This window comes from Mandrillus leucophaeus, unplaced genomic scaffold (assembly GCF_000951045.1).
Source record: "Mandrillus leucophaeus isolate KB7577 unplaced genomic scaffold, Mleu.le_1.0 Scaffold122, whole genome shotgun sequence".
Taxonomy (NCBI): Eukaryota; Metazoa; Chordata; class Mammalia; order Primates; family Cercopithecidae; genus Mandrillus; species Mandrillus leucophaeus.
Genome location: NW_012100543.1, coordinates 260,648 through 288,305, shown reverse-complemented (window position 1 = coordinate 288,305; position 27,658 = coordinate 260,648). Strand labels below are relative to the sequence as shown.

General features: G+C 37.0%; 1 protein-coding gene across 6 annotated transcripts in view; it reads right to left on the bottom strand.

Moving 5' to 3' along the window:
* The window catches only part of LDAH (lipid droplet associated hydrolase), a 171,492-nt gene that overhangs the window by 122,731 nt on the left and 21,103 nt on the right, over positions 1-27,658 (bottom strand). For 3 of the 6 annotated variants that reach the window (XR_001005071.1, XM_011971398.1, XM_011971401.1), the window contains 2 exons: positions 18,589-18,732; positions 4,431-4,600 (listed from right to left, as the gene is read on the bottom strand). Coding sequence is in view for 5 of the 6 variants with exons in the window: in XM_011971398.1 (XP_011826788.1) it covers positions 4,431-4,600; positions 18,589-18,732 (314 nt within the window). In the remaining variant the exon portion in view is untranslated. The remainder of the gene's footprint in view (positions 1-4,430; positions 4,601-18,588; positions 18,733-27,658) is intronic. The other 3 variants (XM_011971400.1, XM_011971402.1, XM_011971399.1) reach the window with 1 other exon arrangement.

Genomic DNA, 27,658 nt, shown 5'->3' with positions numbered 1-27,658 from the left:
GATCTGATATCCCTGGAAAAGGAGAACATGTTATCATTAAAGGTTATATAAATTCTTAGAGGAAAATTAAAGTTATATTAATTGATGTTCACCCCAAGACTCGGTGAAGAATCGAGGGCTTTCAACTCAACTCCCAAACTTGAACTTTATGAAAAAGATTTACTGGCAAAATCAGGTGACACATTTTTAACATACAGACGGTTGATAAGAGAAAGAAGATTCTAGATAGTGGAGATAAAATTACTACTTTTTTGCTTCTGATTATTCTCCCCCTACGGCAACACACAATCCTGAAATTGCTAGAGCATGTATGGGGTTTCCTACTCCTGGAGCACCAACAAAATGAGTCACACAAACCTAGCAGTTGTGTACAGTGCAGGGCACACTGTAATAGCCATAGTCTCTGCTATCATCCACAGGTTGGAGGAGCCATCAATACCTTCTTGGATTCTTTTTATACTCACAGCTAATATCAGTATGCTCCACCCCAGATTCAGGCAGAGCCAAGGCTGAATCCTGGCAAGGGACCTTTCTCTCACTTCCCATTGATAAAATGAAAGATGGGGCCAAATTGTCACTAAAGCCTATCTCAGTTCTAAGATCCTACGAACCTAAAAACAATTATGTTTATTATTTTAAGTCATGATAGCTACAATTTAACAGTCTTCCAATTACCTATTTGCTCAAGTTTCTCTTTAAATTCCCTATACTGAGCATTACTTTAAAAATATATGAAGAATATCTCTAATTCTATGTGTGGAATTTGTTTAGAAAAACAAATAATTTTAAATACCAGATTTTTTTAAAGCAGCAACTTTTTTTTAGTATATTAAAATACAGGTCAGACAATGTATCTGACATATACAATAGTTTCTTAAAATGATTTAAGACCAAGTTGCCTATAATTAGTTATGAAAATATTGCAAAGAGCTGAACCAAAATAAAACTAAATAAGCCAGCTAGCTACTAAACTACACATATGTCCTCAAAATCTTACGAGAGTCAAATATTCCAGTAAAAAATAACAGAAGAGATGGAAACACAAGTTTCTTATTATCACACTTCATATGTTATAAAACATAATAGCTAACTTATTTTTGGCAAAATGATTAAGGATTGTAACATTCTGGCTTACACAAACATATTTGTCAAATGCATCTCAAATGGAGCATGTCATGCTAACTTCAGGCATGCAGCACTGCAGTGTCTTAGAGTAGCCCAGAGACACTGAAATTTCAACACTTTGGCAGGGATCACACCACCAATATTCACTGACCCAGGTGTTTAATGGGGGCTGGGGCTGGGGTAGGGAATTTCAACAATGTAGTTAATTGAAACCAGATAAAGCTTCTGAATAATAATTTAAAAATCATACAGATGTTCACTGCCCCTCCCACCCCCCAAAAGAGGTGACCTTTTGGACAATTTATTGCACACATTATTTTCTAGCCTACGCCCTTTTTAAGAAGATAAAACACTGCTTCACATGTCTTTCCGAAAACTCTATAATCAGTTTGAGTTATGTCTCCACAAATAAAGTAGGTTAAGCTCAAGTTTCATCTTTGTTTCCCCTTTTCACCACTATTCCTGCAAAAGCAAGGACACCTGAAGGCAGGACAATAATTAGAAAGTTATGATGCTGAACAAGCTATAAGAAAGCGCACTAAATTTGAGATGCATTCTACTTCCTTCCCAACAGACATTGTGAGTATGAGCCCAAAAAGAGAGAAGAGTTCAAGACAATGTGTTGAACAATCGTTTTCAAATACACAAAAGAGAAACCACACATCACATGCAGAATAGATCCGGAGAAAACACAAAAACCATAACAGATATGTGATTAAGTTAATAATAGCCTGTGATGAGCTCCAAAATGAATATTTTCTTGCCTATGTTTACAGAACAGTAATGCTATTATTTCAAATGTGCAAGTATCCTTTTTAATGTTTTTAAAGTGTTTAAGACACCCGGAACAACTAACAACAAATAATTATATTTCATGTCAGTTTGTTACATTTTATTTGACAGGTCCAAGTCACTGCCTATACCAGTAAATAAATGCAGTAATTTAATCTATGTACATCCTATGTCCATGTGCTTGACTGCACAACACACAAGTGAAATCCTAATTTTAGAGTGGTGGGGTACGTAGCTCTGACACAGCTCCCAATGACCTTCACCTCCTAGTATTCATGCCCTTGTGTAATTATCTCCCCTTGAGTGTGGGCTAGATGTAGTAACTTGATTCTAACAAGAATACAGGAAACGTGATGGGATGTCACTTTGTAACTGGGTTACAGCCTGTGACTTTCATCTGCTAGCAGCCTGTCTCCCTGGCTCTTCTTTCAGGCGTGCTCTAATGAAGTAAGCTAGACAGGCCGACATGTTAGAGAAGGTGGCCTCTACCCAACTGCCACCACTGAATGAAGGCCCTCTGTCTAACAACACTCAAGGAATGGGATCCTGTCAAAAACTACATGAGTGAGCCTGGATGCAGATCCATCTCAACTAAAGCCTTCAGATAAGACTGCAGCCCTGGAAGACATGTTGGTTAAAATCTTGGCAGAGACCCTGAAGCAGAGAACCCAGCTAAGCTGTGGCCAGACTTCTGACCAGAAACTATGAGTGAAGAAATGTATATTGTTTTACACTGCTAAATTTTGGGGCAATTTGATACACAGCAGTAGATACCTAATACAACAGTTAACCTAATGACTGAGACAATGACTAGAGTTATTTCCCTAATAATAATAATAGCTAATACTTATTTGGAACTTTGAAGTTCCAGATATCATTCTTGATGCTTTATATAATTCCTCACAAAAATCCTTTGAAGAACATATTATTATACCCATTTTATAAATGAGGAAACTGAGGTTGAGACTCAAAACTGAAGTAGAGACTTAATAACTTGTCTAAGATCAGACAGACTAAAAAAAAAAAAAGACAATAAATATTGGAACCTAGGTGTCCTGGTTCTAGAGCCAGAACTCACAGCAACTGTACAAGTAGAACCACTAAGAGGCAGGGCTGGACACCATAAAGATGGCAACCACATGACACAGTATGAGAGGAGACTTCAAAGGCACAAAAGACATTAGAAGCTGTGCAAAATGCTAAAAGCAAGAATAAAGCCTGCATTCTGATTAAGACACCTTATTTAGGGGAAAAAGAAACCAACACAGTAGACAGTAATACAGAGAACAGAGTACAATCTTGAATTTATTGAATTCACACTTAGAAATGAAAAACACATTTTCTTATACCCAATAATAATTTAAAACCTCCATTTATTATTAAAAACCATAGCAAGGGAGGCTATAGCTGTACATTTCCCAAGGGCAATTATGAGTAAGAAGTAAGTAGGTGAAGCTGGTGAGAAAAGGAGCGAGTGCTTAGTGAGCTCTGAGACCCCACTGAAGATATTTTATCCCATGGAGTGAGAAACAGTCAAAATCCTAGCACAAAGTGGCCATGAAGCGATCATGTCCTATCTTGGCTTCAGATTACTAGGTTTATCAGCACTCCATGCTCCCACACCCCCTGAACTTAAACAAGACAGCAGGTATCACATCTATTGGTTAGACTGTCTCCTCAAGCAGACTCCAGGCTCTCCTACTTCAAAGACTGTCTTACTCACTGGGATGTCCTCAAAAGATAGCACAGGATCTGACACATGGAAAGGGCTTAATATATGTTTGTTGAATAAAGAAGAAATGAATTATCTTGTGAATTGCATCCATTCAGTGAGTTATTTCAATGGTATATGTCAGTGGAAGTACAATGTTTTGTTTGGTTTTATATCTCTTATAGTTCACTTGCTTTCCTGGGCACTTTAAATAGGTCTTTATGTCTCTAGCACCTCACTTAATATCTGGCACATAGTGGTACCCAATAAATATTTGCGAGTATTTGTGAGTATGTGTCTCAAAAAGGCTGCCAAGATACAGAACAGGTAAGGATCTGGACTTATGACTTAATAAAGATGTAGTGCTCCATAAAGACAGCGTCTGCCTATCAGTGATGATGATGACACATTTCTTCCTTCTGAAAAAGGCAAGAATATTTACAAAATACCTTCCCACAAAAGACAGATTCTTGTCTAGGTCTTACCTAGTGACTACTCTTAAATATTTCTTTATAAAAAACAGCAAATAATGTGTAACATAAGAACTCCAGATAACCCTAGATTCAAAGGCATTCTTTCAGAAACTTCCTATCTCCCTCAGCATTATTCTTTGAAACATTATGAACATACATTCACATAAGTCCATCATAATATGGAGATAAGGATAAAGGCAGCAAGCACATATCCCTCTCTCTGTTCTATTTATCAACCAAACAAGAGACAAAAGAACATAGGAAAGGTGAGGAGGATTTGTGCAGGCCCACAGTCCAGCACCCACAGTCACCTCTGGAGATGTACTTACCAGGAGCTCAGGGACTCGCTTCAGCATCTGAAGAGTGAAATAGCTGCCTATCGAATGGCCAATGAGCACAAGTTTCATGTCCTTTGGCACATGAGTTCTCAGGAAAGCTAGTTTGTGCTCTATTTGTCCATTAAGTCCATAGATGTCCTTAATTTCTTGAGTATTTGAATCTAAAAGCAAATTATGGGCATGTTTTCATTCAGTAAGTAGAAGTAATCACTGAAAAATTATGAAGAAAAAGATAACAATCATGATAAAAAGCAGTTACCATTTATCAAAGCCTACAGTGTGCCAGTGATAATATTAGGCATTCATTATATTAACCAATTTTCACAACAATTTTCGGAAGGAAACATTATAACCTTCACCTGATAGGTGAAAATCCCAATGCTCATAGATATTAGGTGACAGATTAACAGTCACAAACTTATTAAGTGGGAGAGGTGAGATTCAAATTCAGGTCTCCAAATCCTCAGAGCCCATGAACTTTCAATAATTCCGTGTATTACTGTTAGCTTAGGCCAGTGGTTCTCAAACTTGAGCATACATCAGAATCCCCTTGAAGTCTTGTTAAAACATATGGCTGGGCTCCACACCCCAGGGTTTCTGTTTCAGCAGGTCTAGGCTAGGGCCTGAGAAGCTGCATTTCCAAGTTTCCAGAGGATGTTGATGCACCAGGTCCCAGCACCACACATTGAGTGCCAGCTGCTTAGGCTAATTTATATCACTAACAGACAACTAAGAAAGTCCAGGATATGACTTAATTATTTCAGATAATCTTTATTTATTTAAGGAATCCAGATGGAAAAACTTAAGTAGAAATGTTAAAAACTGTCCCCCTTTTTTTTTCTTTTATGCTTTAAGTTCTAGGGTACATGTGCACAACGTGCAGGTTTGTTACATATGTACACATGTGCCATGTTGGTGTGCTGCACCCATTAACTCATCATTCACATTAGGTGTATCTCCTAATGTTATCCCTACCCCCTACCCCCTCCCCACAGTAGGACCCGGTGTGTGATGATCCCCTTCCTGTGTCCAAGTGATCTCATTATTCAATTCCCACCTATGAGTGAGAACATGCGGTATTTAGTGTTCTGTTCTGGCAACAGTTTGCTGAGAATGATGGTTTCCAGCTGCATCCATGTCCCTACAAAGGACACGAACTCATCCTTTTTTATAGCTGCATAGTATTCCATGGTGTATATGTGCCACATTTTCTTAATCCAGTCTGTCACTGATGGACATTTGGGTTGATTCCAAGTCTTTGCTACTGTGAATAGTGCCGCAATAAACATACGTGTGCATGTGTCTTTATAGCAGCATGACTTATAATCCTTTGGGTATATCCCCAGCAATGGGATGGCTGGGTCAAATGGAAAACTGTCCCTTTTAAATAACCAGCATAGTCCTGACCTGAAATATCCTCCCTCTCTGTCACAAATGAACTACTTTTCTAGGTTCTTCAAGACCTAATTAAAACTTTACCTAGCTAATCCTCAAGAAAAATTAATGAGCTCTCTTCTGTGCTTAATCAGTACCTCTTTTATTATAGCACTTTATCAAACTTGCATATTGTCTGTTTGTATGTTTATTTCCTCTCTTAGGCTGTGAGTTCCTTGAAGGCAAGGTCCATCTTTTCATCTGTGTCCTGTGACTAGTACACAGCAAATGTTATTGTTGAATGAAAATTGGAACTGACTAGATGATCTCTGAGGATGCTGGCCGCTCTAATATTCTATGAGTAGAATAGGTTTTCCCTATGAACATATATGTAACCCAATGACAGGGTGTAATATTTCAAAATATCATAAGACAGTCAACTGCTTCCTAAAATTTGAATGACTGAACACTGAATTTCTTGCTCTTATGACTTGCAAGGCATTGAGGGGAATTATAATCGGTATGGTTCATTCAAAAGGCACCCCAAACTCAGAAAAACTACTCTTCTGTTTTGTTTGTACAGGTTTTTGTTTGTTTGTTTTTAGTGCTTATCTCCACTTTTAGTCTAAGTCCTGTTTATCCTACAAACTTGAAACAAGCATTATCTCCTCTGAGAGACCTTTTTATGATTCATTATGTGAGGAGTAAAGTGGCTGTCTTTTCAGTTTCCACAACATCCCTGTTTATTTATCTCCCTATACTACTCCTTATTCACTCTTAGTTTACAATTCAGGTCTTGCTTAGCACTGCTCCCCAAAGTCCAGCATACAGTTATTGAAAAGCTTTTTCTTGACTCAAGGAGGCTTACTTCCCTATTTCCATAGTACTATTAATCTCCCAGGTAAAACATGTTATGCTCTCACTCTTTTTCCCAGGTCAGCTTACAATTCATTCTCTACTTAACAAGAAAGTTAAGCATGAAACAGAACTGGGAAGACAGAGAATCTGGAACCTGACTTTGGTAGGACTTCTAATGGCTCCAAATCCACCTTTTTATGCATGAAATATTACATTTAGGTTTGAATAGTTCATACCCTGCTTCTCTAATCACTCTACCCAAAAGTGATCATATCATTCTTTCATATGAAAACACCACAATAGTATTAATATTTGCATCCCAAGTTCTTTTTCAAAATATGCAGCATTTGGAAATATCCAAGTTTTCCTTTTGTTGGGACAGTAGGTGCGGTACAAAGATAAACAGGCTCCGGAGATGAGATAAATCTGGGTTTAAATCTCAGCTCAGCATCTCCCTAACTGTGTGACTTGAGCAAATCCTTCAACCTAGGCTTCAGTTTCCTCATACACAAAGTAGAGATAATAATGCTAGCTTCCAATGGCTGTTGTTTAAGTGCCTGGCATAAACAGATAAATAAATCTATGACTGCCATCATTTCAATTCCTGTTATTTAAGTCCTCCTTCAAATAATACCAAGAACATTTACATGGTTAGAGCAAAGAGAAAGAAAATGAATTAAATATTCTAAAATTTCATTGACATCATAAGGTCCTAAAACATTGTATTTCAGATAAACTTTAAAGGACATTATAAATCAGAATATTTCAGAGGTAGATCTGGCTTTACCTCTGGGAACTACTCAGTAGATTTTCAAGAAGAACACACTACGAGTTAGTGTTTGCCGAAGTGGTAAGATTAATGGGGAAAGTACTTTCTAAAAATGAACAATGATTGAAAATTTTAATGTGCTATCTTTTAAAATTTATTTTTATTTTATTTATTATTTTTGAGATGGAGTCTCACTCTGTTGCCCAGGCTGGAATGCAGTGGCACAATCTCAGCTCACTGCAACCTCTGCCTCCCGGGTTCAAACAATTCTCATGACTCCCAGGTAGCTCGGATTACAGACGCACACCACCAGGCCTGGTGAATTTTTGTAGAGATGAGGTTTCACCATGTTGGCCAGGCTGGTCTCAAACTCCTGACCTTAGGTGATCCACCCACCTTGGCCTCCCAAAGTGCTGAGATTACAGGTGTAAGCCATACTCCCAGCCTATCTTTTTTCATGTTACTAATAAATAAAATTCTAGATATTATTTTACTAGCAGAAAATGAAAGGTTAATAGACTATATACTTGATTACATATTTTTATTCCTATTATTTTAATAGTAATATAATCTGAGAAAATGCTAGTAATTATTAACTTACTCTCCAAAAAATGCAGAAAAAATTACATTCAGTTGTATCGAAACCAGAAGAATGCTAATATGGAAATCATTTATACCATTCTTTCTATGAGGAAACTGTACTCCAAGTTATAATCAACGAAGCACATTTGGAACATAATCTGTTTCTAAATTGAGAACTGCCTGAGTTGGTGGATGACAATACAATCCACCATATTGTTACTAATAAATGGTCCTAAGTATCATATTGATAATTTTCTCTTAGAACCTAAGCCTATTTCTTAGACCCATCTCTATTAGATATCACTTCACAGCTCACCTATCAGTTCTACAGTTTATTTCAAAAGGTATACACAACTTGTTCTGAAATAGTTAGTAGAGAAATTAAATAAAATCAGTACTTCACATTAACTTTTTGTCTAATCGCTCAAATTTGCTGGTCCAGTCATTAAAGTTATTAAGCAGTCATTAAAAGTGCTTTCAATTTTAAATTCCCTTACAGCCTCAGAACACAGATAAATCTCATGATTATTATTTTCTTCATTTTACATGAACTGAATTGACTACTCTGACAGAAAACAGTGACTAATTGGCCCTTGGTATTATTGAAAGTACAGACTTAAATAAAATATACTACCTTTGCCTTTCAGGAGATCATAATCTACTAAGAGGAAACAGACATAGATAAAAACGCAATTATTAAATGCCAAAGTTAAGTATCTCAAGCATTTGCTTGAGAAAAGAACAGGGTTTATTGGATCACAATAGAAGGGTAATGGCCCTTTGATTCATAAAAAGTACTGTACCTTTTCCCATCTACCCAAGATAAATAACTAGAAGATATTCTTTATTACATGTATGTTACTATAAACGTATACATTTAACTATGTATCTGAATCCAAGCAAAACAGTTTAAATTTAACTGCCATTCATATATATGGCTATATATTGAATAAAAATGTGTAAGTTCAACTATTTATTTTCATGCAAACAGCATTTATAGGTCATCTCTGACCACAGAACAGACAAGACTGGAGATTAGCACTACACATGCCTTTGGTAGGACTGAGTCTGCATACTGTAACTACATCTCACACCAGAATTTGCTCAGCTACTAAACTCTTCCATCCTGCCCCCAATCATTACTCCAAAACTGTATCTTAATAACTTTAATTAAACAACCTACATGTAAAAATTCAAAGGCTAAAAATAATATTTCATATTTTAAAGAATTCTTTGATCAAGATGAAAATACAGTTTCCTTGTGATGCATATTCTCACCCATAAGTGGAAGTCGACCATTGAGAACACACAGTCACAGAGAGGGGAACAACACATACTAGGGCCGTTGTGGGGTACGGGGTGAGGGGAGGGAACTTAGAGGATAGGTCAATAGGTAGAGCAAACCACCATGGCACATGTATAACTATGTAGTTAGAAGAAATTAAAAAAAAAAAACCAGTTTCCTCCTTAGGTAATTTTTTCAAATATATAAAAAATCATATATTGTTCACCATGCTATACAAATATACATATATAAACTAAAAATATAAAAAGATATATGAAGTATTTACTCTAAATTCATGATAGAACTAGAGATGGGATACAAAGAACAAAACTTTTTCTGTATTGTTTTATTTCACTTATTTTGTTAACAAAAATATTTATGTAATTATGGCAATGTTAACTGTCAATTGTGAGTAATAGAATCTTTGATTGTTATACAACTGTGTTTTTCTATGTTTTAAAAAATTTCTCAAAATAAATTAAAAAAAAAAAAAGAATGCACTGACGTGCTGTTGTTCCTAGGTATCTTACTCCCATTTTGTAGGGAAAATCACCATTCATTCCTTTCTCACACGAATACAGAAGCCCCCAAGGATTTTATGGGTTCGTACTGATTATCAGTGAACTGGCTCAATGAGAACTGTGGTCCCTAATTCTGTATGCTTACCGAGTTCATCGATCCATAAGGCCTTCCTTTCAAAACTGTCCTGAGGTTACTAGGCTGAAGTGAGAGTACACTCTCATCAATCCCCAGCTCCCTCCCGAAGTATTCTGTCAGCTCCTTATATCTAAACACTGATACAACTCTGTTGGCTCTTAAAGTATGCAGCACAGTGAGGGGATGGGAGATGATTATTCTATTTAACACTGCTATCTTATTTAGAAAACAAATTTTAAGATTTGTAAACCCCAAGCATATGTTTTATAAAATAATTTTTTATTATTATTCTCCAAACAGAAGGTGAAAACCACAGTCATCAAATTATGCGTTCCACTTGACTAAAACCAATTATCTGCTAGGGACTTCAACAGTCCTTAGCAGGAAACAGAAGAGAGATTCAGCAAGGAGAACATAATGTTATAGACTTAGCAAACAATAAAAGCAAAACGCATAAAAAGTGTGTTACTTTTTATTGTAAAGTGCTATTTTGGAAACAGCCATGTTTCCATGGCTGTTACTTGGAAAAAGCTGTGAGTTCTGTGGCTATATGTGGTTATAGGGAAAGGTGAAGCATAAGGTTAAAAAGGAAAGTTGGGTCTAGATGAAGTAGGAAACTGAACTTCACACCAAGGAGTTTGGACTCGGTTCTGTGATCAATGAGAAGATACCTATAGATTGCCAAGAGAGGAGCGCACAATCTGGTCTGTGTTATGGATATTAACTGCAATGCTCACTCTCCCTACTTCTTCTGTCTGTCCTGGGACTCTAACAATTTGCTTGATTCCTAACTTCTTTCTCTTGCTCTGCACTTTGGCTTTTTGCTCTTCTGACCCACAGATTTACCTGCTTTCATTTCTAGGGACCGTGAGCCCTGAGAGTTGATTGATTGGTTGTTCCTGCCTTGCGCTCATCTAGTCATTCCATCTCACCTCCTTGTTGCCCTGCCACTCCCAGTCCTGGCAAGAGAGAAAGCTCCACTGGGTTTTCTCTCTTTCTTCCTAGTTGGGGGACTGCAGTGAGAGTAGTTTATTGTTTCTTTGGATAAGCATGACTCAAATTCATCGTTAGTTGCAAGATTGTGTAACTTTTTTGGTTATGTTTTTATCTGCTAAAACGAAACCAGCATGATTTCTAGCTTTCTTTTCGTACTTTCTAAACAATGACTTGAAATAGTTGATAACGAATTTCCCATCATGTATGCTGACTCTATAGCAAATCAAATCCAGAAAACAGTTTATACTCCTAACTCCTCAAATTTTCTTTTCACACTTTTTTTTCCCCCTCGAATCATCCCCTTCTGACATTGGTGAACATCTGTTCTTCCAATTGTATTCAACTTATGATTGTGCTAATGTGGTCCACTAGAATATTATTTCCAACTGTTCATAATTTCAACATGTGCTAATATGAAGCAAGACATACTTTCAACATTTGATGTGTGGTTATAGCTTATGCCCTTTTTCTCAATGATTACATATTTTTCACACTATATTTTGCATGCCAGAAAACCAGTACCTTAGGACAATCTTGGACAGCAAATAATGTATCTGTGCTGCCTATCCAAAGCAACTATAGCATACATTTGCAAACATAATCTCCAATGTGTACAACAGATGAGAGCAGACCTGTTCTAGCTGAATGGGGGGCTGGTAAGGCCCAGAGCCCTACTTAGCCTTCACAGAACTTTTGAGTTACTCAGAATATAGAAAGTCACGAACCTAAAAGGTGGAGACTGGCAAGCAATTCTAATTCTTTGTATACCCCTGTAGCATGACAGTTAATAACCCAGTAGGTTGTCAATAAGTGCTTAATGACAGTGAGTTGCCCTTTCACTCTCTCCAGAAACCACAGCTTCCTTTGGCCCTACGGTGGCCCTTTGGGCTAATGCCTCTAGATGGCACTGTTCTCATTAGGTAGCAAAGAACCCAGGCTCTAATTACTAAGTTATTAACTCAATAGTACACAAGCAGGCCAAACAGAGATAAACATATTCAAAGTAAAGTTATAAATAATAAGATGTCAATTTACAATAAGAATTAAAGCTGTTTCCTAAAAATTCAGACACATGACAGGTATTTTCTACTGGTTTTCCTCATCAGTGTTTATTGGTGAACATCTAGGGCAGTGGTTCTGAAAATGTGGTCCCAGGACCAGCAGCATCAATATTACCTGGGAACTTGTTAGAAATGCAAATTCTCAGGTCCTACCCCACATCTACTGAATCAACAACTCAGAGGGTAGCACCTGTGTTTTAATAAACCCTCCAGGTGATTTTGATGCATGCCAAAGTTTGGGAACACCTGATCAAGGGTGATCCTTTGAATCTGTTTTCAACTTTCAAAGTTGCCATTCATGTTCTCTTCAAATGTTTGCTTCTGTCTTTAGTATGACTTAAGATAGCTCACTTGATCATGACCATATCCTTTTAATGTGATGTTGAATTCAGTTTGCTGGTATTCTGTTGAGAATTTTTGCATGTATGTCCCTCAAGGATATTGATCTATACTTTTCTTGTTTTGTCCTTATTCAGCTTTGGTGAATTTGTTTAATTTCTTTAACAGATATAGTCTATTCAGATTATCTATTTTTCCTTGTGTGAGTTTTGGGAGCTTATATCTTTCAATAAATTGGTCCATTTTATCTAAGTTAAGTTTATTGTCCTTTTATTATCTAAGGGATCAGCAGCAATGAATCTTTTCTTTCTGAATACTTGTAATTTGTGTCTTCTCTTTTTCCCCCCTTGCTTAGCCTGGCTACAGGTTTATTAATTTTATTAGTCTTTTAAATAACTAGCTTTTGGTTTGTTGATTTTTTCTAATAATTTCTTGTTTTCAACTTCATTGATTTGTGTTCCCATTTTTATCATCTTTTCTTCTCTTTGCTTTAGGCTTAAATTGTTCTTTCTCTAGTGTCCTAAGGCAGAAACTTAGGTAATTGACTTTAGATCTTCCTTCTTTTCTAATATATGAGTCAATGCTATAAATTTCCTTCTAAGCACTAGTTTTGCTATATCCTACACATTTTTATAAGTCGTATTGCCACTTTTATTTAGTTCAAAGTATTTTTATGTTCCTCTTGAGACTTCACTGACCCATGTGTTATTTAAAAGTGTGTTGTTTGACTTCTAAATATAATGGGATTTCCTAGCTATATTTCTGTTGTTGATTTCTAGTTTAATTCCACTGTGGTCTAAGAGCATACCTTGTATAATTTATACTCTTTTAAGTTTGTTAAGGTATGTTTTATCTTGGTGAATGCTCCATGAATGCTTGAGAAAAGTATGTTGTTAGATGAAGTAGTCTATAAATGTCAATTAAATAAAGTTGACTGAAGGTGCAATTCAGTTCAACTATATCTTTACTACCTTTCTGTTTTCTGGATCTATTAATTACAGAAAAAGGATTGCTGATGTTTCCACTTATAATAGTGTGGTCTATCAGTTTTGCCTCCTGCATTCTGACCTTTGTTGTTAGGTACATATTTGTTAAGGATTGTTATGTTTCCTTGAAGAACTGGTGGTATTATCATTATGCAATGCCCCTCTTTATCCCTGACATTTTCCTTGTTCTGAAGCCTGCTTTGTCTAAAATTAAAATAGCTACTCCAGTTTTCTTTTGACTAGTGCTACCATGGTATATCTCTGTATATCCCTTTACTTGCAACATATCTGTGTCTTTATATTTAAAGTTTTTGTTGGTTTGTTTTAAAATGTTTGTTTGTTTTAAAGACAGGGTCTCACTCTGTCACCCAGACTGGAGTGCAGCAGCATGATTCAGCTCACTGCAGCCTCAGCCTCTCGAGTTCAAGTGATCTGCCCACCTCAGTCTCCTGAGCAGGCTGGACCACAGGTGCATGCCAGCATGCCTAAGTTTTGTATTTTTCTGCAGAGATGGAGTTTCACCATGTTGCCCAGGCTGGTCTCAAACTCCCCTGGGCTCAAGCAATCTGTTCACCTCATCCTCCCAAAGTGCTGGAATTACAGGTGTGTATAACTGTGCCTGGTCCTAAAGTGGTTTCTTGTAGACAACATATAGTTGGATCTCCTCCCACCACTCCAACAATCTGTGTATTTTAATTGGTATATTTAGACCATTCACATTTAAAGTGATTACTGAGGCTGGGCATGGTGGCTCATGCCTGTAATCCCAGCACTTTAGGAGGCTAGGACAGGTAGATCACTTGAGCCCAGGAGTTCAAGACCAGCCCAGGCAACGTGGCAAAACCCTGTCCCTATAAAAAAATACAAAAATTAGCCAGGCATGCTGGCACACACTTGTGGTCTCAGTTACTTGGGAGGCTGAGGTGGGATGATCACTTGAGCCCGGGAGTTTCAGGCTACAGTTAGTCTCTATGGCACCACTGCACTCCAGCCTGGATGACTGCACTCCACCCTATCTCCAGTGGTTGCCCTAGAATTTGCCATATATACTAAATCTAAGTTCATCTGAAGTAACACTATACCACCATACCACTTCACCTTTAGTCCAGGTATGTTACAACTGAGTATTCCCAATTCCTCTCTTCCATCCCTTATAACATTACTGACATTCATTTCATTTATCAATGTTGTAATCACCCAACGTACTGTTACTTTTATTACTTTGAATTAACAGCTATCTACCAGATCAATTTAGAATAAGAAAAATAAACTTTTTAAACTTTTATTCCTTCTTCCATGCTCTTCTTTATACAGATTTGAGTTTCTGATCTCTATCACTTTCCTTTCCCCTAAAGAACTTCTTTTAATATTTCTTGCATAGCATGTCTCCAGCAACTAATTTCCTCAGCTGCTATTGGTCTGAAAAAGTCTTTATTTCTCCTTTACTTTTGAAGGATGATTTCACTAGATAGATAAATCCAGGTAAGTGCTATTTTTCATTCCACACTAAATATTTCACTCCATTCTCCTCTTTGTTGAATGGTTTCTGACAAGAAGTTCCCTGTAATTCTCATCTTTGTTCTTCTATAGGTAAGTCGCTTTTTCCTCTGCCTATTTTCAAGATTTTGTCTTTGGTTTTCCGCAACTTAAGTATGACATATGTAGGTGTAGATCCTAAGTATTGACCCTGCTTAGTGTGCTTTGAGATTCCTAGACCTGTGTTTTGTCATCTGGCATTAAGTACTTCAACTCTTACCTTCTCCATTTTCTCTTCCTTCTTGATCTGGTATTCCAATTATGCATACGTTATACCTTTTGAAATTGTCCCACAACTCTTGGAGGTGCTGTACTTTTATAAGTTATTGTTTTTTCTCTTTGCATTTCAGTTAGGAAAGTTTCTATTAACCTATTTTTCCAGCCCACTGATTCTTTCCTCAGCTGCATCCAGCCTGCTGGCGAGTCCATCAAAGGCATTTTTCATTTTTGTTACAGTGTTTTCTAATATTTCCTTTTGATTCTTTCTTGAGAGTTCCCTACTGTCTGCTTGCATTACCCATCTGTTCTTGCATGCTACTTCTTCCATTAGAGTCCTCAACGTAGTAATCATGATTACTTTAAATTCCTGATCTGATATTTCTAAAACTGGAAAAAGTATATATCTGACTCTGGATCTGATGCTTGCTTTGTCTCTTCGGACTGTTTTTTTCTTGCCTTTTACAATGCCTTCTAATTTTATTTTTTGCTTAAAGCTGGACATGAGGTATGAGGTAAATAGATCTTTTATGTGAGGCTATATGTTAATGTGGCTAGAAGCTGGGCTATGCTTTTTTTGTTTTTTAAGACAGGGTCTCACTCTGTTGTCCTGGCTGGAGTGCAGTGGCACTATCTTGGCTCACTGCAATCTCTGCCTCCTGGGTTCAAGCAATTCTCCCACCTCAACCTCCTGAGTAGCTAGGAGTACAGGCTTGTACCACCATGCCTAGCTAATTTTTGTATTTTTAGTAGAGACGGGGTTTCATCATGTTGGCCAGGTTGGTTCAAGCAATTCTCCTGAGTTCAAGCAATTCTCCTGCCTCAACCTCCCAAGTAGCTAGGAGTACAGGCTTGTACCACTATGCCTAGCTAATTTTTGTATTTTTAGTAGAGACGGGGTTTCATCATTTTGGCCAGGTTGGTCAAGCACTCCTCACCTCAAGTGATCTGCCTGCCTTAGCCTCCCAAAGTGCTGGGATTACAGGCATGAGCCACCGTACCTGGGCAGGGCTATGCTTACTGTTTTCTGTAGCTACAGGTATCAGAAACTTCAGTTTCCTTTAATGTTCTTGCTTTTTTTTTTCTCCGTTGTCTTTGGTTTTCCCTAAGGAATCCTTCTTAAATAGAGTTTATGTCTTGTAGCTCCTATAGTTATAATGTACTATTATTAAGGTAGAGGCCTATAGACATGGTGGTAAAATGAGGAGGGAAGCATCCTTTAACGTAAAGATTAAACCTCAGTCTTTCAGTGGGCCTGAATGCCCGTGCTGTGATCTTCAAAAGTGTTTGTCATCTTTTTTTCTTGTCCTGCATGTGAGGCAGGAAGGCTAGGGGAAGATGGAGTTGGCTAACTGCCTTTCCCCCAGGTTGGATAAAGTTCTGGAACTCTTTTTCCCTTGGAAAGTAAGCCATGTTATTGAGAATATTCTGGACATACTGCAAAATGCTTACTTCTCTTCTACCCTTAACAAAAACCATAGGGGACATTTCTCAAATTTTCACAAAAGAACCTGATAAGATTCCTAGAGGTAATACCCATGAAAGTGAGGAAGTCTCCCAAGAATAGGCTTGCAGAAGTTTGTTACTCTTAAAATAGTCTGTACTTTACCCCCAGCAATTCATCAAAATCACCATTTATGTATTCTACATCAATGGCACTAGTGTCTTCTGCTTCACATAAGCTGATCTTCATTGTATTTCCTTGTCTCTCTAGATTTCAGGTGACAATTTGTCCTGTGACCTCAATTCTCTGACAGGTCTAAGAAAAATGAGTTTTAGTTTTGTTCAGCTTTTTTCTTTTCTTTTTTTCTTTCTTTTTTGAGATAGAGTCTCACTCTGTCACCTAGGCTGGAGTGTAGTGGCACAATCTTGGCTCATTGCAACCTCTGCCTCCCAGGTTCAAGCAATTCTCATGTCTCAGTCTCCCGAGTAGCTGGGATTACAGGCGAGCACCACCACACCTGGCAATTTTTGTACTTTTAGTAGAGGTGTAGTTTTGCCATGTTGGCCAAGCTGGTCTCAAATTCCTGGCCTCACTTGATCCACCTGCCTTGGCCTCCCAAAGTGCTGGGATTACAGGCATGAGCCACCACACTCAGCCTCAGCTTTTTTCTTATTGCAATGAGAGAAGTGACAAATTCCAAGTTCTACATGTCAGAGCTGAAACTGGAAGTCCACTATTTATTTAAAAAACATTCTATGCTAAATATTTTCTTAATGTATAACATATGCCACCTACAAGTTTTAAACAAGTAATAAGTAAATAAATGTTGAAAAAAATACCCTCAAAACCTAAATGTAACTATTTCACTAACATTTAAGATACACACTTCATCATGATATTGTCATAGGTGAAAAAGCACTAAAAATATGGTCCCAGGTGCTGCTATTTCTAGATGCTTACTTCAGCTAGAAAATATCTGAGCTATTACACAAAGTATTATTCATTGAAAAATCTCATCTCTTAGTGCCAAGGTGCTAATGTCTGTTAGGCTTTAGGTTGAAAATGTTTAAGCATAATTAAAACAAAACATTATGAAGTTTTAGTATTTCTTTTCAACCTTTAACTTATAGGATGCTGATTTTTTATTTTCTTATTCAGTTTTCCATACTAAATTTTTTAATAAGCACATATAACTTTTTAATCTAAAAATACAATAAAGGAAGGTAATCCATTTTGAAAATAAATAGCAAATTATACAACATGCTCCCTGCCGCTAAACGGTCAGCTGCAAATACAAGGTTTTTTGCAGACTCCACAGAGTCTCTCCTAATCCACACTGTGGTTTCTCCTTTGTTTACTCCTTAGGTGTCTACATGATTAGCAGGCCACGGTTTATCACTTAATTATTCTCTAAATATGAGAGAAAAAGCTTCTTTAAAGTAAAGAACATGGTTTATAAAAGGGGTTCCCAACCCCTGTCTGTGACCTGGCCACACAGATAAAGGTGTGCGATGGGCGAGCGAGCATTATCACCTGAGCTCTGCCTCCTGTCAGATCAGCGGCAGCATTAGATTCTCATAGGAGTACCCTACTGTGAACTGTGCATGTGAGATCCAGGTTGCACACCTGATAATCTGAGGTGGAACAGTTTCATTTCAAAACCACTCACCCCTCCCCAGTCTGTGGAAAAATTGTCTTCCCCAAAACTGGTTCCCAGGTGCCAAAAAGGTTGGGGACTGCTTTTTCCCCACCATTCCTCCTAGTACAACCCTGGGAAAATAATACATGATCAAAAAACACACAATTGATTACTAATTGGTAAATAAAGAAGGCAAGTCATAGATTGCTGTATCTACCCATATTCTTACAGAAAACTACCTAAAGAGTTAAAATGTCTGTAAAAATCCTAAGTTTACCAAAATATGGAACCACAGGCCTAACGCCACAAGCAGGTTTCCACTGGTGTAACTCTTAACCTTAGCAGGCTTGCTAGAAACATGACCCTCCACTCACTGTAAAGGAAAGTAGATATTAACAAGGACATACCCTCTGATGTTGTAAGAATCTTCTTGTCTTTGGGAGCCAATGCATGCCCAGCATGACTGATAGTCCAAACTGGAAAGCGTCTGTTTGTCAAAGAGTATAAAGCCTTTGCAAATGGCACATAAAAGGCAGAAAAACCTGGGTTACCTAAGAAAAGAAACACAGACCTTAGATTAATCAAAGTAATAAATATGTATAAGATGACACGCAGACTAGAAAAGATGGGTCTGTTTCTTTTCACACTTTCCTCTGAATTCTTCAGAGTACCCAAGAGAGATTATCTTCAAACTTCCATTAAAATCACAGCAGTACCCTACTTAAACACCCTTCAGGGTCTTCCAGATAAAATCATCTGGAAAAAGTCTAAAATTAGCAATACTGCATATAAGGTACTTTAGGATTTGGTCATGCTCAGTTAACAAGGTGCATGAAAACCAGAGAAACAAGCCAGCCAAAATAGTGTAAGAAGCATGCACAGGGAGAGCTTTAAGGAGTCTACTGTTTCCTTGTCACTTATCCCTAATAGTACAATTATAAACAGGTGTACAGCTTGATCTTTTGGGGAAACAAACGTCCACAAGTACATGTAGATTTTTCTTATGTGTGTGCAGAAGGTATTTTTGACATGTGTTTGCTATAAAGAAACAGAATAAATAAATGATCTTTTTAAAAACATTCAATCTGATATATCTGTAGGGGGAAATCACAACGAAATGGGATTTTCATCTTGTAATCATCATCTATATAAAGTCTTCACAGCTACTAGTCCATTTCCATCAGTATATACTTCTCTGATCAGTTTATCTATTTCTTCATGTTGTTAGGCTTTCTGGTCTCTGCAATTACATGACATGGTTCTGGAGCACTGATGTAAATAACCACAGTCATCCTTGTCAAATTTCACTGATTTCTACTCAATTGTTTATGTCTTTCAGTTTGTTACATAAGCAGTGTAATAAAGTGATTAAGAGCATAGACTCTGGAGCCAGACTACCTGGGTTGGAATCTTGGCTTTGCCACTTACCAACTGTGTGAGCTTTGACCAAGCTATTTAACCTCTCTGTGCCTTGGTTTCCTCATCCACAAAATGTGCAATAATGGTACCACCTCATTTGAAGAGTAAGTGAATCAATATATGTAAAGCATTGTAACACTGCCTGAAACATAGTAAGTATTATATAAATGTTAGGTATTCAAACTTGTACAACAATGTCTAGCTTTAATGGTATTATACAATGGCCTTAGCATCCACATTATTTTGCTTCTGTTGCATTCTGACCTAGTGACCCAAGTTCCAAATTCCTTTTTGTGATGGTGCTTTTGGCTTCTTTGTCAAATAGGATGAAAACTTCCTCAAATGCAGAAATATGTTCTTTGGTCAGTTTATTGGCCACTGCATAGCTAAGGAAGAAAGAAGGGAGGAAGGGCATAACAGCACTGGGGCTGTAACATCTATGGAAGCTGTGGGTGGCACTGTTTCATGTTTTATGCATTTAAGTCTTCAGTAAGTTTAGAATATTTTTTAGTATAAAAGACTAAGTAGCAATCCAACTCTTTTCCAAGTGACTGGCCAATTGTTCCAAGACCATTTATTATATAATCCATTCTTTCTGCACTGATTTGAAATATCTTCTGACCCAATACTACCTTTTTACATTCGCTTGCTAATTCCTATACCAAATAATTCAGTTTATTTTTCCTTTTCTCCTCTGCCAGGCCATACTGTCTTAATTACATTTTTTTTTTGATATGTTAACCGGTAGGGCAAATTCCTTCCCTTTATTTTTCTTTTTCTAAATTTTCTAAGCTGGTCTCATAAACTTTAGGGTTATTTTTAGTAGTTTCAATTTTTAAAAATCTCTTTGAGATTGTGACTAAAATTTCATATCATTAATATATTAATTTATAAAAATTGTATATTTTTATATTACTGAGTATAACCTTCTAGGAATGTGTTATACCTCATATTCACATATTTTATGTTGCTCATAGATTTCTTCATATGGCTAGAAAATAATAATAGCTAATATTTTTAGGTGCTATAATTTACTACACGCCAGGCAGTGTTTAGGTGCTTTACATGTATTGTTTAATTATCATATGAGGTAGCACTATCATTACTTCCATTTTATGGATGAGGAAACTAAGTACAGTGAGGTTAAATAACCTAGCCAACATCACATATATGGCAAGTGATAAATAACTATTTGATGACTGGAAGTATATACAAAAGAAAATCCTAAGACTGAATTTTTAAAAAATATCAGTAATCTGGTGTAGGATCTTCTGCATTCCTTGTTTTAGTTAGTCTTACAATATCTCTATAAAGTAGTTAGCATTTTTCATTAGAAATAACGAATGGATAGCCACTAGAACAAAACTTGGTATATGGTAGGGGCTGCATAAATGGCAGCTATTAATACTACAGCTATTATAACAACTAAAAATTGGTATAACATTAAGGAGACATCAAAGATAACCCCATGATTTAGATGTAAGTTACAATGACAGGATATACAAAAAACAGTGAGCACTAGACAATGGATACTTAATGCATGAGGGCATTAAAACCTAGATGATGGGTTGATTGGTGCAGCAAACCACCATGGCACATGCATACCTATGTAACAAACCTGCACATTCTGCACATGTATCCCAGAACTTAACGTATTTTTTTTAATGAGGAAGAATAAATAAATGAATAAAACAAAGTTTTCTCCCTATCTCTGGGTTTAAGTCTGAGTTCTTAAGCTTTCTGATCCACAATTTTATCATCTTCAAGTAAATGATGATGCCAATTACTTATATTCATTCATTCTATTCAGAATTACAGCTTCTTTTAGCCCTCAATTCTTTATTGAGCACTTACTGTATGAAAGTCACTATGTCAGGCAAAAGACAGATGAGGGCCTTTTTGGAATTTATGTACTAATGGGAGAATATACAGCACATAACTAAATAGGTGAGATAATTAAAGAGTGTGAGAACTCCTATAAAAGGAATAAATAGGGTCACATGATAGAGAGGGGAAGAGAATAGAGTGAAAAAAAGGTCTGAGGAGGTGACATTTACCCAAGACCCCAAAATGGCAAGAAATAAGCCTTGTGAAAATTTGAGGGAAGAGAATAAATACTAAGGAGGGAGAAGGTCCTCAAGAAATAAAGATTTTAGCTCTTGAAGAAATGGGAGACAGTCCATAATCCTTGGTTCCTCCCTTTGCATCTAATCTATCAGTGTGGCTAAAGCATAACGAGAGATATCAAATCTTGTATGAGATCAGGTTGAAGAGAAAGAAAAATACAATCATTTGATACCTTTTGGGCCATGATAAGTAATTTGGCTTTTAATCTAATTAACATTAAAAGAGTTTGAGCAGGGTTAAGGTATAATTAGATTTAAATTTAAAAAAATTTTCTATCTTAAAAGAGTAATTAGGAAAAATACGAAAATTTTCATAGCAATACATTTAGCAACTTAGATAAAATAGACAAACTTCTAGAAAGACAGAAACTATCAAAGTTCACTCAAGAGAAACAGATAACCTAAGTAGCCCTAAATTGATTAGATTAATTGGAATTTAAGTTAAAAATCTTCCCACAAAGAAAATCCAGGTCCACACAGCTTCACTGGTGAATTCTATCAAACATTTAAGGAAGAAAAATGCCCAATCTATACAAACTCTTTCAGAAAATAGAAGAGAAATGTATTAGTCTGGTTTCATGCTGCTGATAAAGACATACCCGAAACTGGGCAATTCACACACAAAAGAGGTTTAATGGACTCACAGTTCCACATGGCTGAAGACGCCTCACAATCATGGTGGGAGGCAAGGAGTAAGTAGCAAGTCACGTCTTACATGGATGGTAGCAGGCAAAAAGAAAGAGTGTGTTCCGGGGAACTCCTCTTTATAAAACCATCAGATTTCATAAGACTTATTCACTATCACAAGAACAGCATGAGAAAGACCTGCCCCCGTGATTCAATCACCTCCCACTGAGCCCCTCCCACAACACGTGGAAATTGTGGGAGTTACAATTCAAGATGAGATTTGGGTGGGAACACAGCCAAACCATATCAAGAAAGAAATATACTCTAACTCATTCTATGAGGCCAGCATCACCCTCATACCAAAACCACATAAAGACACTGCAAAAAGAAAAACAAAAAAGAAAACTACAGACCACTATCCCCTGTGAACAAAGATGGAAAAATTCTAAACAAAATTTTAGCAAACTGAGTCCATCAAAATGTTGAAAGTATAATATATCATGACCAAGTAGGATTTATCACAGGAATGCTGGATTGGTTTAACATTCAAAAATTAACATTATCCACCACATTAACCAACCGTAAAAGAAAAATCATATGATCCTCAACAGATGCAGAAAAAATGGAAGTTTTATCCTGTCAGAAATATACTTAATATTGTAGCATGTATAACATACCAAACTTGTAAGTTTAACTTCTTTAAAAGTAGCCATCATTTGCTATAGTTCCCTGTATCCAGTGGCACCAAGCAGCACTAGATTGGGCACATGGCACTCACATACAGTAAATCCTTTCAATCTGAATGCATAGCAAGTAACATAAAGGTCTAACTCATAACAGAGACAGAAGTGGAAAATGCAATGCAAAATGCTTAAATACCATTGCATACAGTACTTCATACTTCACCACTTAAACCTCCTTGTTAAAAAGCCACAAAGAAAATTAAAAGGTCCATGTTTATGCAACTAAACAAGACACACACATGGAGGGGTACAGGGGAGATCCAGGTGTAAGGATGTTGGAAAACATTCCAGTGCAGACATGCAAGTAAAATATTTAATCAAAAGTTTACATCAAAATGTGTTATAAACACACACTTGAACATGCTCGTAACAGTCAAATCAGTCAAATACCCATGCAATGTATAACAGAAGTTGTAGGGATCATCTCTAGGCCCTGACTGCTAATAAACTCCAACTATACAACACTGCAAGTATAGACTTATGCCTTCCAGTTAATTTTGTAGGGAAGGGAATGAAAACTGCCACATATCAAGTTAATATGGCACAGTATCTATATAATAGATTGCCATGTAGACAGACCTATTGGACTCATTCATGGAGCCTTATCTGCTGGATCTCCAACCACTGTACTCACAGCACTTGATACTTCACATGATTCTTTTATCTCCACATGACCTCCTAAGAATTATGATTCAATGTACTCTATGGTGAGTTCTCAATTTGATTCCCTTTGTTCATTTCACCACTTAAAGGAAGTCCAAGGACAATGTTACTTTACAGAAATCCAAGATCTAAAATTCATTGGAAAAAATGAAACTAAATTAAAAGTTCTTCAATCTGATCACTCACTCACCATTATCATCACTAACTTAGAAGTGAAGAATTAATTTTGCTAGCTGCAAAAGCAATGTGATTTAAAATGAAATGTTATGTCAATCTATCAGGGATGGACATAACATGGTGTGATAACGGCTTCACAATCCTTGAAATACTGTTATCCTGATTATTCCCACAGTGTAAATAGATTAGCTCCCCAACAAACTGCCAAAAAAGAAAATACAATTCTAAATCCCACAAACTAATGAACAGGGCAAACATAAAAGAACACTAGGAAATGAAATGTGATCTGGAAATGTCAAAGCACTATAAACAATGAGACTGTCAAACTACAAATGTTTTATGCTTCCCTCCATCCTCAGTGTCTTCACTGAATGCTCCCTTTATCTCCTGACCTATCTGAAATCTGGCTCTCCCCTGTAATGGGCTGTTTTCCTTTCAATCCTCTTCATCAGAGACCTCAGTCACTCTTCTCTAACACCACATATAACTCAATCAGAGAAAAGACTTAATGCAACACAGCATTCCTAGCACCTGGGATAAAAGAGTGAGTGAATAAATACTATCCCCAAGTGGGGAAGTGGGTGGGTTGTCTGTCCCACTTACTATTTCACCTCACTATTAGAACAACCTCTTCTCCTTTAAGACTCAAGCCATCCATTTCCATCTATCAACTTTTTAGTCACTCACACATTGCCTGAAAGCCTTGACCCTTAAATGACAGTTTCACTTGTCATGTCACGTCAGGATATTTCAAAATCCAGTTAGACTGACTGAGTCAAAAACTTTGTCCCATGATCATTATTATGATCAAATCCAAAGAACTTCACCTACATTAAACTTAAACAACTCATTCCCATGACTCCACCCTGGATCAGGTATGCATATCACAGTCCCCTGGAGGGCTTGTTAAAACACTGATTGCCCAACCCCCAGACTTTCTGGTTCAGAAGGTCAGGGATAGGGCCCAGGAACTGCATTTTTAAAGTTCTCAAGCAATACTTCTGATCCTGACACCAACTTTAAGAACAACAGGCCTAGATCTTTTCATAAGCTAGAAATGATTAGCATTCAAAACATGATCTTAACTGTCAACAGAGAAAACAGTGGTCAGGAAGCAGGAGACTTCATTTCCCTCTGATATGCCTTTACACTTCTTCATTTTAGTAACCAATTTCACCTCCTTCTTTCTAGCGTTAGAAGGATATCCCCTCGCGAGTTGAAGATAATGTTTCTACTTATTTTCTCTATCCTATGCTATATGCTATTCCAATCTCTGCTCCATCAAACCAGCACTTGCCATGCCTATAATTTCAAACTCTCCTTTACTATTGGAAAAGTACGTGTATTTTTATTTAATAGATGCTGCTGGCCTGACTTCCAGAAAGACTGTTACATCCTGGCAGAAGAATAGTTTATTCCCAGAAGTGGTTAAAACAAAGAGAAATTCTGGATCAGGAATCTTAGTCCAGCTAAGAATGGAAGTACCATACTGAGAAGAGGTTGGACTAGGCATAATCAAACACTGAAACTCCCAACACCTCCTTTCCCCTGTTCCTTTCTGAACTTTAACAGACAGGTTTCTATTCCTCAAACAGGAGCCTGAAAGACTCCTCCCCAGGAAAACTGAACAATAAAAGAAAGAGCTTTCAGACACTCAAAGTTGGAAATCCCTTAATGAAATGCTGGGTCCTTACTTGATCACCTTAGAATGAGGCCCACCTAGGGTGACCAACCCCTCTGTTTTGCCTGAGACTGTCATGGTTTTAGTACTGAAAGTCTTATGTCCTAGAAAACCTCTTGGTCCTCGGCAAGCTAGGATGGCAAATTACCCTAGACACACCTCTGGATAAGCCCCAGCTCTGAGTACAAAGCTTCCATTTTGTTTTTTGTCTTCCTCTTAAACATGAATGGATAGTCAAGGATTGCCAGGCATTTGAGGAAAACTAAAGACTAATGCAAACAAACAAAAAAAAAGGAACACAGTGAAAATTCTTAAAATAAAAAAAAAAAAAAAAAAAAAAAAAAAAAAGAAAATGATATTGCATCCATTAAACATGAGACTACAAAAAAGAAAAGAAAAACAAAGAGCTATTAGAATGAAATGAGTTTCTGGCTTAAAAGGGCCCACCAAAACCCAAGTACATTGTATGAAAAAACACTCACACCAATGTGCTTCACTGATAAATTTCAGAATCTCAGAACAAAGAAAAGGTCTCCAAAATGTGGGTGGAGAAGCTTCACATACAAAAGGCGAAAATCAGAAAATGATATCAATACTTCTTATAAGCAACTCTGAGTGTTGGAAAACAATGATTAATGCCCTCTATTTAACGCCCTCCATTTTCCTCCTATAGAAAAACTATTTCCAACCTAGAGTCTAAGACACTTTCCAGCATGCCGTGTTACTTCTCTTGTACTTCTTCTAATGAAGCTACTAGAAGATGCACGCTCTACCAAAAACAAGAGAATAAACTAAGAAAGATAAAAATGTGGGATTTGAGAAACGGGAGATCCAAGCCGGGAGAAAGTGACAGAAGTCCCCAGGATGGCAACTGTACAGCAGGCCTGGGGAGCAATCAGTCCAGACAGGAGCCAAAGGACAGAGCATTCCGAAAACTGACTGATGACTCAAATGCACTGAAAGGATTTTTTTTCACTTCTAGAGAATAGTTCTAGGATAAATGAGTGATTGAAGCACAAAAAACTAAGCAAAAAAAAACCCAGAACATCATTAACCCAGGGAAAACAAAAAAAAATATATAAGAAAGGAAAAGCATGCATAATTCCCTATAGGCTTAGCTATGTATAATATGATACAATACAATATACATAATATAATACATAGTCATAATAATAAAAACACTGAATATTGACCTAACAAAAAACTGCAATATTCCCATACTAGGAAGATAGAGAAGGAGGGGTATATGACTGTGTATGGAGAAGGGAAAATATAAGAAAGCTAACCTTTTTCTTTCATGGAAGAAGATAACAGATAATATCTAATATTAAAAAACTCAGGGAAATTGCTTGAACCCAGGAGGCGGAGGTTGCAGTGAGCTGAGATCACACCACTGCACTCCAACCTAAACGACAGAGAGAGACTCCATCTCAAAACAAAACAAAAAACAACTCAAGAAGAAGAAATACAAGTATTTCATTTAGAAATGAGTAAAGGCCACGCACGATGGCTCACGCCTATAATCCCAGCACTTTGGGAGGCTGGCGTAGACAGATCACTTGAGATCAGGAGTTCGAGACATGGCTGGCCAACATGGTAAAGCCCTGTCTCCACTAAAACTACAAAAATTAGCCAGGCATGGTGGCAGGCACCTGTAATCCCAGCTACTCATGAGGCTGATACAGGAGAATCGCTTGAACCCAGGAGGTAGAGGGTTGCAGTGAGCTGAGATCGTACCACTGTACTCCAGTCTGGGCAAAAGAGTGAGACACTGTCTCAAAAAATAAATAAATAAATAAATAAATAAATAAATAAAACATAAAGGAATGTGGAGTAAATATCACAGGAATATACCAGTGTTAAAAGTGGTTGCCTCTGAGAACATCTGTTGGAACTAGAAAAGCTGATTTTTTTGGTTATTATTTATTTTTTAAATATATTGATATTTATGTTATATATTCATGGGGTACATGTGATATTTTATTACCTGTATAGAACATGTAACAATCATGTCTGGGTGTTTTAGTACATTCACTTTGAG